General features: G+C 37.2%; 1 protein-coding gene across 10 annotated transcripts in view; it reads right to left on the reverse strand.

Annotated features, from left to right (window-relative positions):
- The window catches only part of SOX6 (SRY-box transcription factor 6), a 375244-nt gene that overhangs the window by 134865 nt on the left and 222666 nt on the right, over positions 1-17713 (reverse strand). For all 10 annotated transcript variants that reach the window (XM_074842580.1, XM_074842581.1, XM_074842574.1 and 7 more), the window contains 2 exons: positions 14675-14847; positions 11032-11100 (listed from right to left, as the gene is read on the reverse strand). In XM_074842580.1, the coding sequence (XP_074698681.1) occupies positions 11032-11100; positions 14675-14847 (242 nt within the window). The remainder of the gene's footprint in view (positions 1-11031; positions 11101-14674; positions 14848-17713) is intronic.

The raw sequence follows: 17713 nt of genomic DNA on the forward strand, positions 1-17713 counted from the left end.
AAGCAAAGACTTTCATTTCAGCAGAATTTGGTTCATTCCTCAATACCCGTATTGGATCCCTGATCAACAGAAGATTGGTTTCTAGAGTAGGCCATAAGCAAGCATTACCCAGGCTGGTTTTTTCCCCTTGAGCACAAATGATCAGAAACTCTGAGCCACTTTATCCACCTCCTCTTTACAGATCAAAATGCAAAAGGTTACCGTGAAAACAAGGGAGAATATGCAAAGGTGTTATATGCTATGTATGCCACTGACATAATACTTTAATAGGATATGCTGTAATTTCCTGTAATTAATATCTTAGCAGAGCTATAAAGGCTTTTTTCCAAAATTATACCATTGCCTTTACAACACTAAAATTAATGTTGTGTCAACCTTTCCATTATAAGCCCCCTTTTTCAGAGGTTTATAACTTGGCTGTAAAAATACAGTCTGGCCTAAAATGTGGCATGCAAGATCTCCATTTAGAAGCAGCCATTTTGATCAAATAAAAAACATTATTTAATGGCTGTTTCAAGTCTTTTGAATGCCTTACAAAATGTGTGAGGAACTGCCAAGTAATCTAGGCATTCTTCGAACAAAAAATTATTTTCTCTCCACAACAAGCCACTGTTCAAAGGATGTTTTACAGCCATGGAAGTTGCTCCACACCTGTGAGGAAAATACATGGATGTGGGAAAATACAATGAGAGTAGTCTCTCCACTTGCCTCTTTCTGTATGATGATGGCTATACTTCTGGGCAGCAGCTCGACTACATGGGAGACTCAAGCTAGCTGGAAGGGTTTTCATTTGAGGCAGGGCAGTGAGTGAGAGGAACAAAGAAATATTTTTGTCCAGCTGAAGTGGATTCACTCTGGCTAAAAGCTCCATCTGAGTACATTAAGGCAAGTGATAAGTTGACAGAAAGTCATGATAGAAAAGATGATCAAGACATCACAAAAATCACCCCATGAATTCTGAAACCACAGATTTCAGGTCTGTCAAATTTCATATAAGAACTAGATCAAGTCACTTTGGAAATTTAACTTAGGTGCTTAAATTAGGAACCTCGTTGTCTAATCAACAGAAGGTAATTCACAGCACCTGGACTGCTTTATATATGGAGCCAAAAGTCCTAATTCAGTCACCCAAATTAGATATCTAAAATTAGATGCCCCCAAATATCTATATGCTTTTTATTCTGCCTCAAAAGAGTGTTGTGAGGATAATACACTTCAGCTTATGAGATACTCAGATATGCAGTTACAGAGGAGATGAGTATCCTGAAAATATATCACCAATAAAATTCAATGAGATGGAAAAGGCAAAGCTAGAAATGTTATAGTAGAGTTCTTCATACAAATCACTCATTGTCAGAGCAAAAAACAAGTGCCATACGTCCCCCTCTGAGAAAAGTTTGTTTCTATATTTATATTAAATAAATTATTTTGTCAAATAAGGAGTCTCAGTCTGTGCTTAGGCTATTAGGTATACATTACGCTATCAACTTTATTTTGTTACCTGTAGCAAGTACCCACACTCCACATTTATCTACCTGATCTAGATTTTAAACTAACTATATGTTCCTCCAACTGGTTAATCTCTCATTTACAGAATAAAATTGACTCATACATTACTTTATTTTAAAGTTCCCTAACTCAGAAGCGCTCTTCCATACTGTGGGGCAGTGATGTGTCTCAAGATGGATTTCACACTTCACCATCAACTGTGAATTTCTTTGCTTTTATTATTTGGTGTTACAACTTTAATGTTTTCTTAACATAGTGTCATTTTGGGTGGGTGAATAAGATGAATTCAGCATTTCATAAAGCACCATTGTATACTGTTTACATCATTTATTTTCTTTTTATTGAATGATTACAAACTTCAATTTAAAATTAATAACATTTTGTGGGAGTTACTGCATGTGAATTAAGTGTGGTGATGTCAGTGCATCCCTCTGGAATTTAAAAGATATTTCACTGTGTTATATCATGTGCCGCACAGTATATCAATTTTTATTTCCCATCCCTCAAGTATGGAATGCACACTGTGTAACTTCTTAGATTCTCAATATAGACATAATTTACCCAAGCTGTGCAAATGCCCAACTTGCTGAGGAGGATATATACATGATTTATATAAAAGACTAGTTCTTTCAAACAAGCAAAAGTCTCGCATAGAGCACAAGCCATTATATTATCTAATTACTTGGGGAGAGGGTGTTCTAATGTAACAGACAAAAGGAAATAGGGTGCAAACTGCAGTCATAAACCAACTTTTCCTTATTTTAATGACTTTAAATTTAGATAGGTAAATTCCAGGCAAGACCATTCACCTTTCCTTGAGACCTATGCTTTGACATCTTTGCAAATGTCTAGATTAGCCAGTTGCATAAGACAGCAAATATTAGAAATATTCATTCACTTTTACATATATGCCATCAAACGTATACCAAATATTAAACAGCATCGGGTTTGCTCACTTACCAGTTTGCACATACTACTACTTTGTTTATGTGAATTCATAATTCCTGAATGCATTCAGAGAGCGATGCACTTACTTCTTTCTTGCTGTCATGACATTAAATATATTTAAAACAAGTTTTTATGCTGAAATTGACTCAGTAATACACTTGCATTCTGGAGCATTCCCACAATTACAACTAAAAACCATTTTGATTCCTTAGGTCAGGATTTAGTCCATCTGGTAAATTTAAGATTTTACTGTGTGATTTCAAAAAGTACTTTAGAATTTATTTGCTAAATGCTTTTGGCCTTTTTATGTGGGGCTGTACTTCATCATTTTCCTCCAAATACCTGCTTCAGCAGACAGAAATTTTGACCTCTGATATCACCACATTCCAGTCTCGCCTGTATATCTGAATATCTCCATAAATCAAGTCATTTCAATACTAAAATTTATTACCTATTTTCTTTATTTACTCTCTCCTGATGAGTGTGTCGAATAGTTGGGGGGGGGGGGGGGGTGTAAAAAAAAAAAAAAAAAAGTAATGCAAATCCTGATTGTTTTCCCTCTTGGCCATCACATGGTTGTCAATCACAAAAATCATCACTGAAGAAGTAACTACTTAGAAAAGAAAGGCCAATATCTTAGGCAGTGTCTATCAGTTCTGGGATATGTTTCAATATTACACTGATGTAAGACCTGAAAAAGAGATGGTGTGCCCAAAAGGTTGCCTGTTTTTTCCAACTACATCTATTTGTCTAAGAAAACAAATTACATCCCCTAAAACCCCTGCCTCATTTATATCTTTGATATTCCAACCACCATACTAACATTCTAAGTCCTTCCTCATATGAGGTGCCCAATTCCACAGAGCCTACTTATGTGAGTAACACATAGATACACAAGTCATCAAATACTGGCTATGCAAGTATTACTCAAGCAACTAAGACTTCACAGGATCAGCCCTCTTGGTAGGCTGCCAGTTGGCCCAATTTCCACTCCCAGTTATCCATTTTCGTGTGTGCGCATGCCGCTTAGAAAGGAAACTGGTTCTCTGTGCTGGAGCAAATAGTGCATTATTACAAAAATATTGCAATATTGCAAAGATTACATTATGCAGACTGACAGAGGGGGTGATGCAGACCTGTACTACCAGGGGAATAGCACCAGCGAGGTTCAGAGGGACATAATCTCTGTCACACAATTTGGGAGCAAGACCAGGGTGTCCGGATCAGCAAACACTGAGGCTGCCACAGCATGTCACTCCACGCTTGGTTCAAACGGGCAGACCACCAGCTGAGAGTGACCTCTGGGCAGCAGTACAGGTGGGTAGCAAACATTTGCTTGATCCTCTGCTGTTATTCAGGAGCTGGTTATAATCTGCCCCTAAATTAACAGAGCTCAAATCTGAGGCCCTTCTATAAGCAAAGACTGTCGAACGAGTGTTTGGGCTCAATAGAGACAATGAGATTTTAGCCCCTGGCTTTGACAGAGGCATAGCTGAGAACAAGCCCTTAAACCACTGGAGAGATTGCAGTGCAGCACACCCAGAGCAAACGAAGCAGCAGTACTTGAACTGGGGAGTATGGGTGCCTGTGCTTTCATTTCCAATTTTAAAACACACGTGGGAGAGGGAAAGTGGGAGGGCAGCTACTATCATTTTCTGCACCAACATGAGCCTGAGAAACAATGACATTTACTTTGGTTTAACTAATTTCCACACATCAGATCATGTTCGGCACTCGTGTGCCAAAGTCCTATTCTTCAAGTCTGTTGAAATACCACTTTCCGAAACATGTGTGCTAACATTTGGCCAACACCGCCACAAGATCATTTTATTAACTTGTAGCTCATTTCATAGACTGCTGCTCATGTTGCTAACATATGCTATTCTACCATTTACTGCTCTATAATTAGAGAAGTCATATGAAAGAGATACACAAGGCTTAATTTTTGCATTAAATACAATTTGTTTAGACTTGGGTAGGCGAAATAAAGCTATTTAAAAGAAAAAAAAACATATAGTGAATTAGAAAACTGCAAGACAACTAATTTAACTCTTAGAAGGTCACAGTAAAAATTTTTTAAAACCCAACCCCCCACCTCAAGACTGCATACAGTTTTAAGGATTGTGTTAAGAATCAAATCCACAACTGATTTCTGCTTTGGCAGGATACATCTTGTTTCCATGGGCTGAGGGCCTCAGGGGCAGAGCAGCTAGCAGGATCCTTGCAAATGGGGGATCAAGGTGCAAGACCAGAAGCTTAGGAGTAGCACAGGAGGGGTGAACCTTTAGCACAGTGTGTCTTTTGCTTAAGCCAGCACCAAGCTGTCACGCCAAAGCATTTTTAGTATGGAAGAGGATGAATAAAGGATAGGGAGCATTGCTGGGGTATTTATTAAAGCATGGCCTGCTTGGAGAAGGTAAGGATACCACATCACTTCTCTTTCCACACAGCTGACAGAGAAAATTCCAAGCCAGTCAGCCACAAAGATGGCTTTTGTTAGAAAAAGCTGGCCTGTAATAGACCTTTTGCTTGAGTAATTATCAAATAAGGACTTTAGAACTCATTAATAAGCCACTATGTAATAATAAATAAAATATGAAACATTTGACTTTGATGTTTAGCTATTTGTCTTTCCCCCATTGGATCAGTTTCCATTTTCACTAAGCAAGTTATGAGCTGGACAGAAGCTGTGATGCCATGCCTACAGCAGAGCCCCATGAATTTGAATCAATCATTTAGCAGCCAGCTACAAGTTACAGGCACATTACAGCATTTCTCTCTTCCATGTGCACACAACTGCATTGCAGAAGGGAGTTAGACATAGATTTATTTAATATTAAACTGTTTAAAAAAAAAAAAAAAAAGAAAAGAAAAAGAAAAAAGGTACCAATGACAGCCAGGAACCAATTCATAAGAAAACTGGAATTTAAGGGATATGTAACCTTTCTACTGTAAATTAATAAACTGCAGCTATAGTTTATTAAACCACCACAATAATTTACATTTTCTACTGCCATAATCTTGACTGCTTATAAATTACAGTAGTTTTACCTATTCTTTAATCCAGAAACATCATTATTAAAATGTTTGATGCAGGCTACAGTGCATCTATCATTACTTGTAAAAGTTAATTAGATTAGATAAAAGAAATAAGTAGATTTGCATTTTTATCCTGGTTTTAAACTTCCAAAGAAGATCACAACAGTGTGCCTGTGGGCAATTAAAAACAGCATACAGCAGTGAAATATAAAGGCAAAAAAGGTCTGTTTTTCCTGGCTAATTCATGATTGAAGATACAATTACAAAATATTTTAAGGGTTTGCTGAAGCTGGGGGCTATTCGTAGACTTCTAAGCTTTGTTTATAACTCTCGCTCTCTTTCAAGGGAGTATCTGATCTGCGTACCCTGCCAATAGAAGTATCAAATTGCTTTCAATGGCTTTATTTGGTCCTGTTCAGAGCTTGCTGGAAGGGGATCAGTTTCATAATCAATAACAAAAAAAAAAAGAAAAGAAAAAAGGTGGGGGAGAATATTCCCTAGTGCCAGAACAGTAGCATTGCAATTGCTTTTTGCTTGTCAATGCTAAATACAGTTTACAAAGAGAGACAACCTCAGAGAGAGTAACTGAACTGACAATAACTAGATTCCAGCTTGTGCATTTTCAGCAAGCTCACTGCAAGGAGCTTTAACCTGTCTCCAAAAGGCAATAAATGAAAGGTTCGGCTCTTAAAATTGGAGGTCAGTTACATACTTAATGATGAAGCATATCTTTAAATCTATTTCTACTATTATTATCCTAGCAAAAAATTAATTAACCAGGTCAGGGAGGCTATGAAGGCTAATGTGGAATGTAATTATTCCTGATCTTTAGACATGTACTTCACATAAAGAGATAGTCCTTATTCAGCTCACCAGGTACCTGAATTGTCAGTAGTTAATCATGGATAAGAAGAGAGACTCATTGGTTCAGCCTCTTAAGTTTTAAGTATGATTCAAATGATTCCTATTCAAGGACAGTTCAAATAGTTGCAATTTTTATGTTACTATTCTTTTGTTTGTTTACTATCCCAGTAATCATGTTCACTCTTTTTGACTGAAACAGAAAATGCAAGAACATTAATATGAAACTACAACGGCATGAATGTATAGATTAGAAAAAAAACTACTATTAAGAATAATTTCTAGTGGCTGAATTGAAACAGAATACTTATGAGACCAGAGGAAGCCAGTTTTTCTATGCAATGGAAATCATACTGATTCAAACAGAAAATGAAATGCTGTGCAATGGCATTGAGCGTAGTTCAGAGGAATAAGGTGAAGGGAAACGGAGGAAAGCAGTTTGGATCAGCTGTCACTGTAATACCTATCACAAGTTTTTGCAAAAAAGCTCAACAACCAGTGTCCCTTTTAAAGATTTCAGCCACAATTTAGGACTTGCCCTAACAATGCCTGCCCACCTCGTAGGGAAGTCCTCGAAGTTTTATCCCTTAAATCCACATACCACCCAGCCCCTGCAGGGAAATCCTGGAGCAACATGCTCCAAGCACCAGTGGGATCCAACCCCCTTCCTCAGCTGGACAAGGTGGGGTCAGAAGCAGTCCCCAAGCCTCTTTCTGAAAGGACTGAATCCTGGCAACAAGGCACTCATTTCAGGGATTTCAGGGTCTCAAGCAGTTCTCAAGTTTGGAACTGCTCTAGAGATGCAAGCCTTCCCTTCTTCCAATGTAGTCTCATCTTCATGATGTACCACCAAATTCCTCCTTGAAACAGCTTTTTCCCTTATCCCTAGAGGTTTTCACTTTCACAGCACAGGCAAAGAGATGTCTTTGAAATAGTCTCATTTTGTCCCTTCTATTTAACGAATACTTTTTATTAAACAAAAAATAAAGTTCTTCTAAAAAATATGAATGAACCTGGAGACTGATCTGTGAGCTCTTACTTGGCCTACTGTATTTTCTCAACTTTTATTTCCACCAAAAGTAATGATTTCTCTGCACAGCTTTGCAGAACAGAGAACTTAATTTGGCATACTAGATATCCTCCCATCTCTACGGACTCCTCTGTAGAAGAGTGCTTATGAACATTTGAGCTGAAAAGTAATAATACACTGCATTTAACTGAATTTTTTCATTTAAGATTCTCAAAACATTATGTTTGAATTGAGGAACAGGAAACAATTTGCCAAATTTCAGATAATCGGAGACAGAACTGAGAACAACTCCAGATTCCCACTCTGTTTAGTGAACAAACAAAACTGCTTTCCCCAACATGCACACCCTAAAAGTAACATTAGCTTCACTTTGAAAACATGAGATGATAATGCAGAACATTTAATGACCTCAGTACTCTTGAAATACCTATTTAGATTTCATATGCTAAACTTAACTAATGCCCTCTTTGCTCATAGATTGTTGACAAAGTTTTGGATGTATAACAAGTCTGGAGTAAGGTGCTCCAGTAAATGGTCTTAAAAACAAAACAAACCAAAACAAACAACTAAATGAAATAAGGTGTTAAAATTATTAAATAAACAAATAATATACAACACAATGTAAAAAATATATACCAAATAATGAAAATTCTCAGTAAATTAACCCAGTAGGTGTCCAGGGAAAGATGTGTTTTATTTAATATGGATTATTTCCACTTTTATATGTCATTGACAGAAATCTCATAAGCCCCACCTAAAGTAATTTCTAATTGTTTAAAAGGTTAAACAAATTGGATGCACTTATTCACAGAAATCATTGTTTAAGAATTAACACTATACTTCAGAAGATGACAGTGGTACACTGTGTGTCTCATGATGAAAGCATTGCATCAGCAGTGCCCCACTCCTGCATCCTGGAGAACATACTGTACTTATTTCAAGTAGCTGTGTCATGAATAGGCCCATGCCCAGATGGAACTGGCACCTGTGCTTCTTATATTTTGTAATCTCTTCAAAAGGGGAGTGTCAGGGAAGAGTAGTATTGTTTTTCCATGCACACAAAGTATAGATAAAAATCCACACCATTTAATGTAAGTAATTGCTATTTCCTGAAAATGGTTGCTCAAGAGTGTCTTGAGCACCTTCTAAATAAAATCAACTAAGTTATTGGGGATGCAGTTCCAAATTCTACCATGCCCAAAAACTAAACCGAGAATGTAAATGTTTATTAGAAAATTGTTTTTTCCCCTCAAGCCACAGAGAGCGTGATTCACCTCATCTCAATTCAGATCTCTACACTATAGGCATCAGCATGCATATCCTTTACAGCTAATGGAGAGAAACAGCCATTTTAGGGAACAATTAATCTGACATATTTTAAATGTCTACTTTAGGACAAGATGAATTGCATCCTAAAACTATTCACTCTGTTTGTCTCTGTTCACTAGAAAAACAATCTGGATAATTAATTGAGACAGAGTCTACACTGCAGTTATCTGCTTTTGATATGATGAAATCCACCCAGAGTCACCAGTGCGACTTCGCTATTGGAATTGAGGTTTCCTGGGAAGATGCCGAGAGGGGACCTAGGAGAACTGGCACAGCACCACATCTCTTGCCTGCCTCCCAGTTTACCCCCATCCCACCTATAGCCCCTTAAGGAGATACAGGTCTCCACAACCTGCAACACTCAATTAATTCAATAGCAACAAACCTATTAAGAACTGCAGGGGCAGCTTAGCAACTAACTTCTCTCCCAGGCAACTCCTGGCTAGCAAACCTGCCACAGAATTAAGAAAGAACAAATAAACAAAGAAGAACCACTTGGCTCACAAGCAAATGGACTATGTAAGCTGCTGTTTAGCCTAGGAAACAATCTCTTAACAAACTTTTTTTTTTTAGTAATCTCCTCATAAGATCAATGTATGTTTGAGATGGCATCTGCCCAACATGCCTACTGGTTCATACTGGAGTCTACAATGTTCCTTGGGCAATGAGATGCCCACTACCAAGCTGGGAAAGAAAACAGTCCTCACTGCCCCAAATGCACTGATTAGATTCAAGTAAATATAAAGATAAATAAAGAGGTCAAACTACTGAGGAGCTATGGAATAAGAGTAGCTTATATTGGCAAGAATTTTGAAACAAAGATAGGGAAGGATCACCAAGAAATAATTTAGCTCACATGAACAGAACAATCATCAAAACACTTCTTTGCGTATACATCTAGGAAAGGATGGGAAAGAAAACTGGTGGAGGGTTCAGCACTGTGTTTGAGGAAAATTGGGAGTGAACAAGAAAACAAACCTGCAACCTATTCTAAGACTGCATTTCCCCAGAGTCAGTGGGAGGGTAAAGCTACTGGAAAGTATTGAGTGAACTGAAACATGAAGTACCTTTGAACTTTTTACTACAGAGCAGGATACTTTCCAGTAAAACATACCCACATTCTCCAAATAGAAACAAAAGTTACCGGGTCATGATTTCTCTTTCTGTGTCCTAATTTTTAAAATAATTTTAAAAATTAGAAATTTCTCATGCAAATAACTGTTCTGTTTAGCAGACTCAGCTGTGTTTCAGTCTTAGCTTTTATGCCAAGTAAAGATTTTTTTTGTATGATTCTTTGTTTTCTGAAGCCAGACTTGCAAATAACAGTTAGAGAAGATGGTGTATGATTTCCTTTCACTATTCTTACATCTCTTCCATCCTTTCTGTATACCTAATGCGAACACTCAGTCTTCCAATAGACAAAGACAATAATGGTGCTTTAAAATTCAACTGTGTCCCTCATCGCAGGTATCAATATATTTATATATGTTAATTAAACTCCTTAAAGTGTAACCAAAACTGCATTACAATATTTGCAAAAGCATTTACAAGCATTCTTTTGGGATGAGGGAAGGAAAAACTTGAATTTTGCCATCTAGTAACATGGCAATCAGCTGACTAAGGAAAAAACCTGTTAGTCCAAGCCTATAGGAAATTATTGACAGCACCATCATCTGTCAGGCTAAACCGAAATATTTAAATCAAAGAACAGGCCCGTGGAAATGCTTTCAAAGTGGAAAGCAGAGAAGGTAATAGAGTCATGTGTCACTCCCTACCCACATATATTAGCACAAAATTAAACCAGGTTCTGAGTACAAGTACAGGCAACTGAATACCTCCAGAACACTCCCAGATCCATGAAGGTACAGTTACTCCAAAGGTACATGGGGCACATATACCTGTGGGTCTATTATCCTATTCTATAGATGTTTGCTTTAGTTAATGAAATGGAAAACATTCTTCTAACCTTCTTATAAAGCCAATTCTGCCTTTGTTGAGTGAGGAATTCTATAAACAATAAATGAGACTGCTTTTACTTCACACAATACAAGTCAAACTGATTGAAGATTTCAGAATTAAATTACAAGATTTAAGAAATAGTTCAGAACTTTCAGAAGACGACTCTGCTTATTAAAGAAAAGCTCTTTCCATCAAAAAGATGTTTGACAATAATTTTCTAAGACACAAAGACCCTTCATAAAGAGCATCTTTACTGAGGTTTGTTAGTAAAGCATGTGGCTGCTTTATTTTAGATCCTTCCCTCTCCATAAATGGAATTTAAGTATAATCAGAAGAGAGCAATAAAACACACTGACCTGAATTTGCTGCTGCAGTAGATTGATTTTGTGCTGCTGTTGCAGAAGTTGCTGCTGTTGTCTTGCAATCTATTAGAAATAAAATTTCCATTAAATTAAAACAGTAATATTGAAGCTTCAATATTACTGAGTGAAAAACATCTTATTAGTTATTCTTTATTATATTCTTAAGCATCATTTATTTTTTAAAAAAATTAAGGATATTTTAGAGGTATCTCTATATGTGATGTAAACATTTTAAATTTAAATGCAACATAAATTCTAGTTAGCCAGTAAGAAATATGTATTTTAAGCACTTAGGCCTCAACTCTGCAAAGCATAGAAACATGAGTTTAGCTGGGTGCACGTGAATAATCTCATCACTATTCAACAAAGCATTTAAGCCTGTGGTGATCTTTGACTATGATGCATTACTGTTAGCTACAAAGGGAATGAAACACATGCTTAAAATTAAGTGCTTTGCTGAATGGGGATGGGATTACTCAGGTGCTTAAGGTTAAACACACATTTTCCTGCTTTGCTGAACTGGAGCCTTAGCTAGTATTTATAGATGTTTCACTATTCAGCACAAGCTCCTAGGGCAAGCTTCTCTAACTTCATTCACAATGAGCAGCACATTACTTGTCTTGTAAATCTCAAAGTCTTCCTTGGAACTACTCAAGGAAGTAGGGTCTTATTCTGTGTAAAAGCAGTACCTGATGCAGTAACTCATCCTCAACACAACCCTGTGAAATACGTAGATATTCTTACCCTCATTTGGTAGATTCAGTAAGGGATCTGAAGGGTAAAGGTTCACTCTATCCCTTCTCTAACATAGATGAAGAGAACCATGTGTTCAGGGCAGGGAACACTAAGAGACTAACGAGAGAGAATCTGCCACAGACACCCCACCTGCCCCGATTCCCACAAACCATCCAAAATCAGCATGCAAGAGCAGAAGGGAAATAGGATCCTGCCCTCAGACCGCAGAGCTACTCCCTACAATGGGTAACATGGTCTGCAGCAACAGGGAGCTGGGGGAAGAACTGGACTTCTGCTTTAGAAGGGTAACTGTGCAGCAGACTGAAACAAGGGCAAGATTTGTGTTTCCTGGAAACACCAGCAAATCTGCTACCTTCATTTCTTAAGTACAATTTCCCCTCCTATAAATATTTATCTAAAGCAGAGGAACCACATAAAACAGCAAAATGTTGGTGACAAAGGTAGTTTGGTCACTCAAATCCACTGTTCCTGTTTTGGCAAAGATGCTCCTGGTCTCCTTCCCAACATCTTCCAAGCATGCTTACTCTGTTATAAACAGAGAAAGCTAAGTAGAATGTTTTTATGATAAAAAAATTACAGAAATGTAGCAAGGTCGATTTGGAAATAAACAATCACATAGCTTTAGTGCAAACTATTCAGACTAACTGATAAGGAATCTGCAGTTACATACATATTAACAGCTTGTAATCATGCACACACAGGGATCGAGTCTGTCATTTCTTTATTCTCTCACTTTACCACCTGGAAATAACTCTGTAATTTTTTTTTTTTTTCACTGCTACAGTTAAAATTCACTTTTGTATGGGAGACCAGCACAAAATTCGTACATATTTTAAGTCTTGCATATGGCCTTAATGAGACAAATTGAAGTCTACGTGGTCTGGGCTGGATCAAGGCAAACTGCTGCACAGAGAAGGAACCAAGCAGCTATCATAGCCCACTACACTGATGCTTGTAACAGGGATCAAACTCCCTTTATGAGTCTGGTGTTCAAATATTTCTGGACAAATCTTCCAGTAAAGTCGTTAAAAATATGGTGAATGAAGACTGAAGAAGCAGGCCCTAGTCTGCTGATGAAAAAGGTAGTTCAGAGCTAGCAGCCTGTGTGCCCAGGTAACCTAGAGGCAGCTCCTAGGACCTCAGGTCATCTATTGTCAGATCAGTGGTCAGCGTAGTGTCTGTGCTTGGAAAAGCAACTCTAATGGTAACTGTGCTACAGAGAATATTTAAAAACCTGTTTGAGTGCTTGAGTTACTTTTAATGAGTAGCACACCAATTGTGCTATCCCATCTTAGAAGTGTAGTGCTTGTCACTAAAGATAAGCTCTGTCAGGTTTATTGTCCCAGCACATTGTCCCTGCTGCTAAAATCTGAGTGAAGGTAATAGAAAGATTATCATGATATTTAGCTTCAGAAAGGAATTATTTCACATTGAAACACCACATGGAGCTGCATCATGGGTCATTCTCTCTGAGTGCTGTATCTTTTTTCACAGATATGCAGTATCCTATGCCCAGAATTGTGTGGAGCTGCTGGTGACCTGGCTGCTACTTTACATGGTAAACTATAGCCAAGGCAAGGATAAGATCTTTGTTTACATGTGCAAAAGCACTGATCTGCCAGAGTTCAAACTGCATGTGAACAGCTTTTTGTACCTGTGTGTACAATATAGTACCCTTTGAATAGGTGTTTCCTGATGAAAACCAGGAATACACCATGAAGCATCTAATGACAGTGGTTCCTCTTAGATGGAACAGTATTATGATAGAAAATGTATCCAATACCCCACAATGCAATTACCATAGCATAGCCCTGATGTATAGGCTTGACACAGTAAAGTAGGGTACACAAGCACCATGTGGCTCAAATTCTGAATTTTATTTGCCTATCGGTTGAGCTACATGCTCGCTTCATTGAGCATGACAACCTAGTTTTAAGTGTCATTTAATTTTCATTTTGAAATATAATTACAAAGTGTTCACTGTAAGATATCACTCGTCTGCAAATGTGTCAAGATTAATTTGTGCTAGCTTATTCACAAGTGTCAATAGTTAATTACTGTGTCATCTCTGGATGGCTAAATGACATTCTAACTTCTGATTTTTTACAGTGTTCCTTTATGTTATTTTCCATTAGGGGATGAGTCCATATTCCTACATGTGGGCAAATACTCAAGCACATAAAATACCAGACGTCACAACTCATTAAAATCAACAGAGCATATATTGCTGTATATATCCCATAAAATACGTTTAACTGAAAAGATAATTCTAGTAATAATGTCAGATTCCTAAAAACCACACATTAATTTGGATCTGTCTGATCTAATGCCTAGGAGACTAGTGTAAGGGATCACTGTTGTTACACTTTTGTACAATGAGAAAAGGACAGCTTTTTGGACAACTTCATCTTAAAAAAAAAAAAAAAAACAAAAAAAAAAAACCCAAAAAAACCCAAAACCAAACAAATAAACCCCACAACACGAACAAACAAATCAAACCTTACTTGTAGAAGATATTTGAAGTTTTGAGGATGCTTAAGGTTTTTTGTTCAATTATTTTTTTGTCGAAAAGAGAAAGAGTTAAATAATGGTTATAGTCTGGCTTATTTGTAACTCCCAAAATTGCATCTCGGTGCAAGAAACAACAACTGTGAAATCTATCAAATGCCACTTATTCTAGGAAAGAAATTATTTGAATGTCCACACTCACTCTTTTTCTCAGGGTCCTATGATATTTTCTCTTTCTGGAAAAAGAAGTAATTTCTGAAGATATTTAATCTCTTTCAACAAAAAAAGATGAAAGCAAACACCAAGCAGAACAGTGTTTATGGTAAGCATTCTGCAAGAAACATTTTCACAGGTTTCTTTCTTGGAGCCTCACCTGTTCTTGCTGTTGGCGAGCAAGGTCCATTTGTTGCCGTTGTTTTTCAATTTGTGAGGCTGCCAGCTTTTTCTGTTCATCATGGGCAGCCAGGAGCTGCTCCCGTAAGCTGATCAGCTGGGTGATCATAGTAGAGAGCTGTCGCTCTTTTTCTGCCAGGCTTTCTGGTGTACCTAAATGTGCAGGAAAGATGTACTGTAAATATGAGATAGACAATAGTTACCAAGCAATATTCACAAAAAAAAAATGGCTGAATCACCAACATGCTTACTTCAAGTGGCAGATTGAATATATATTTTACTAACAAATCCCTAAAGAATCTAGCACATAGCTTTGCTGCGCTCTAAGCAGTGGAGGATATAACAAAAATTGGAGCAGAAAAGATATAGAGTATTTCTTTTTTTCTGACAGGAGTAATTAACAATGCACTGTGTACAAATCCCTATATCTTTTCCATCTAAATCTGCCCAGTGTGATAAATACATTCACAGTTTATTAGACATAATTTTCCTTTACTTTATATGTTTTATTGTTTTTTTCCCCAAGTATGTAAAAATGTTTAAAAAAAATTAAAATATGCTGTTCAGCAGAAGAAGCAATTTAATAGTTTATTGATAATTTCTCTAAAATACCCATATATCTGGTAGATCATTTGGGTAAATGTAAGCTTTGGTTATGGAATGCGTATTAAAAATGAGCTCTACTTGCCCCTAAGAGAAATGGCTAACCTGAGAAAATGGCTTAAAAATTTTCATTTAACTTTCAAAGTTTACTCTACAGAGAGCACTTAATTAATATGAAACTACGGTACATTTATTCTTTGCACTAATGATGCTTAATGGTCTGTTTATGGGTAAATTGCATGGGTCTCCTAAGTAGAGAGTACAGGGTCCTTTTGCAAATCAATCCAAAAATATCCCATCTTACGTATGAACATATTACTCTGTCACAAACAGCAATGTCAGCTCCTATATTTGAGCCATACACTGCATTTCCTTGTATGAGCATCTCAGGCCCACAGCTCTATAAGAGGTAATAAAATTACAGTAAGGTAGCAGTTCAGGGATATTGGAAGAGCATCTGAAAGAAGTTTACAGTTGGAAGTGGGATAAATGAAGCAATTTTATGTTGTACAGAGAACTGAAAGTTAGAGAAGAAGCAAACCAAATCAAGAGCTAGTCAGGTCTGTAATCTGCCACAGTGATATGAGAAGTGGCACAGAAAAGAGGGTATTTGCATACTTCCTTTCCTCCATTCACAATAGAAGATTGTGATAAAGAAGTCACAGGACTTTTGAAGAGGAAGAAAATGTGTGAGGAACAGGACCTGGGAGGGAATGGAGAAATTGTCACCAAAATTATGACTCCACCTTCTTCCCAGGAGTAAGATGGATATCTTCTAGGGAAGAGAAGAAAGAGGTTGACAGGTTTCAGAAGGAGAGGGAAGACAAAACAGATTCCTGCCAAGCAGGTGACAAACCCAAGATGCTCTACGACTTACATCGTGCTATGATGGGACCAATATTATTCTTAAACTGAATTCCATTTGCAAAAGCAGCATACAAGAAAACTTCTGTCTATAATTGCTTTCTATGGAAAAAGAAACTGCATGGCTTAAGTCATTCACTCTAAACAATGCAGACTCTCAGAAATAAAGGGTACCTGTTTTTTCTGTACATTTCTTATTTGCATTTAACGACATAAAGTACTGAAAATATTCCATTTCTTAGCCACTGTTAACTATCTTAGATTTAAAAGAGTCTACAACAAACTGATGTTTCAGTACCCTGTAATGCCAAACCTTAATTCAGTATACATGTGACACAGAACTCCAGACAAGGAAAAACGAGTAACTTCTCTTGTAGTAGAAGTTTTTAAAATGGTTAGCAATTTTCTTAGTCACAAGAAGTATGATGGATGCATGAAATAAAGCTGAAGGACACGCTACTATTCAGACCAACCCATTGCAAAACCTTAGTGTGAGATGCGTGACTCAAGCAATAAGAGTTCTGTGCAAAAAGCTGTTTCAAAACAACAACAAATAAAAAAGATTTTTGAAAGTAAGCTTAGGCAGGTATGTGGCCAGGAAAATGTCTACACTGAAGGTACTGCCTTGCCAGGATCCATTAGTGTGTACTGAGCTCCACGCTGTTGACATCAGTTCAATGATCTGTAACTTCAGTATAGACTTACCTTAACCATCTTAAACTGTATTATTCAGTCTTGAAGATGGATGCATGGATCAAAGATTATTCAGGTGCTTTTGAATATGTTTTTGTATACTGAAATTAATTTCCATAGATAAAAAACTGTTCTGCCAAAGAAAAACTCCCTTGCCCATCATGACTAGAAGAGATCAACCACACACCTATTTTAGAAAGCCAATGGGAAGCAACCTGCTGTCTCAAATGATACTTATTGCCATCCACTGCCACCTGGGAAACCACAGCTTGAGACTTTCACATCTGTCAAGCAGCTTTGGCATTGTAATGCAGGCCCCTGATCTTACAGTCATAAAATATTTTACACACCCAAAGCAGATATTAATCTCCTGCTCCATTTCCATATTATTCTGCATACTTTGTACTTGCTTCATAATATGAGTAGAAAGCTACCACAAAGAGTGCATGCTAAGGCTACAAAATTTGACTGTTTTGTTATGATTAATTAGAACCATTTGATATAGTTGCAGCAAATTTATAAGAACATTTCTTTTTCTTTTTTTCTAAATTGTATACAATATCAGGCAGAAGTAACTGTTCTTATTCAGGAATTCATTGTAATTGTTTTTCTTTCCTTTTTTGCCCCACAGAAACACATCTGAAATGAATGACCCCATTTAAAGTACTCTGCTCTTTAATTTGTACTGTGCTATGTAATCCAACAGCAGAATAGAACTGATGACCACAAAATGTACACTGTGCTCCTGGAAAATAATGAGACCTCCATGAAGCTGCAAGACACCTAACTGAACACTGCTCAAGACAAGAAAAAGCATAAGATGCAGAATATTGTGGTATGAACGGTGTGGGGGGGAGGT

The sequence above is a fragment of the Strix aluco genome, chromosome 16 (genome assembly GCF_031877795.1).
Source record: "Strix aluco isolate bStrAlu1 chromosome 16, bStrAlu1.hap1, whole genome shotgun sequence".
NCBI classification, from domain to species: Eukaryota; Metazoa; Chordata; class Aves; order Strigiformes; family Strigidae; genus Strix; species Strix aluco.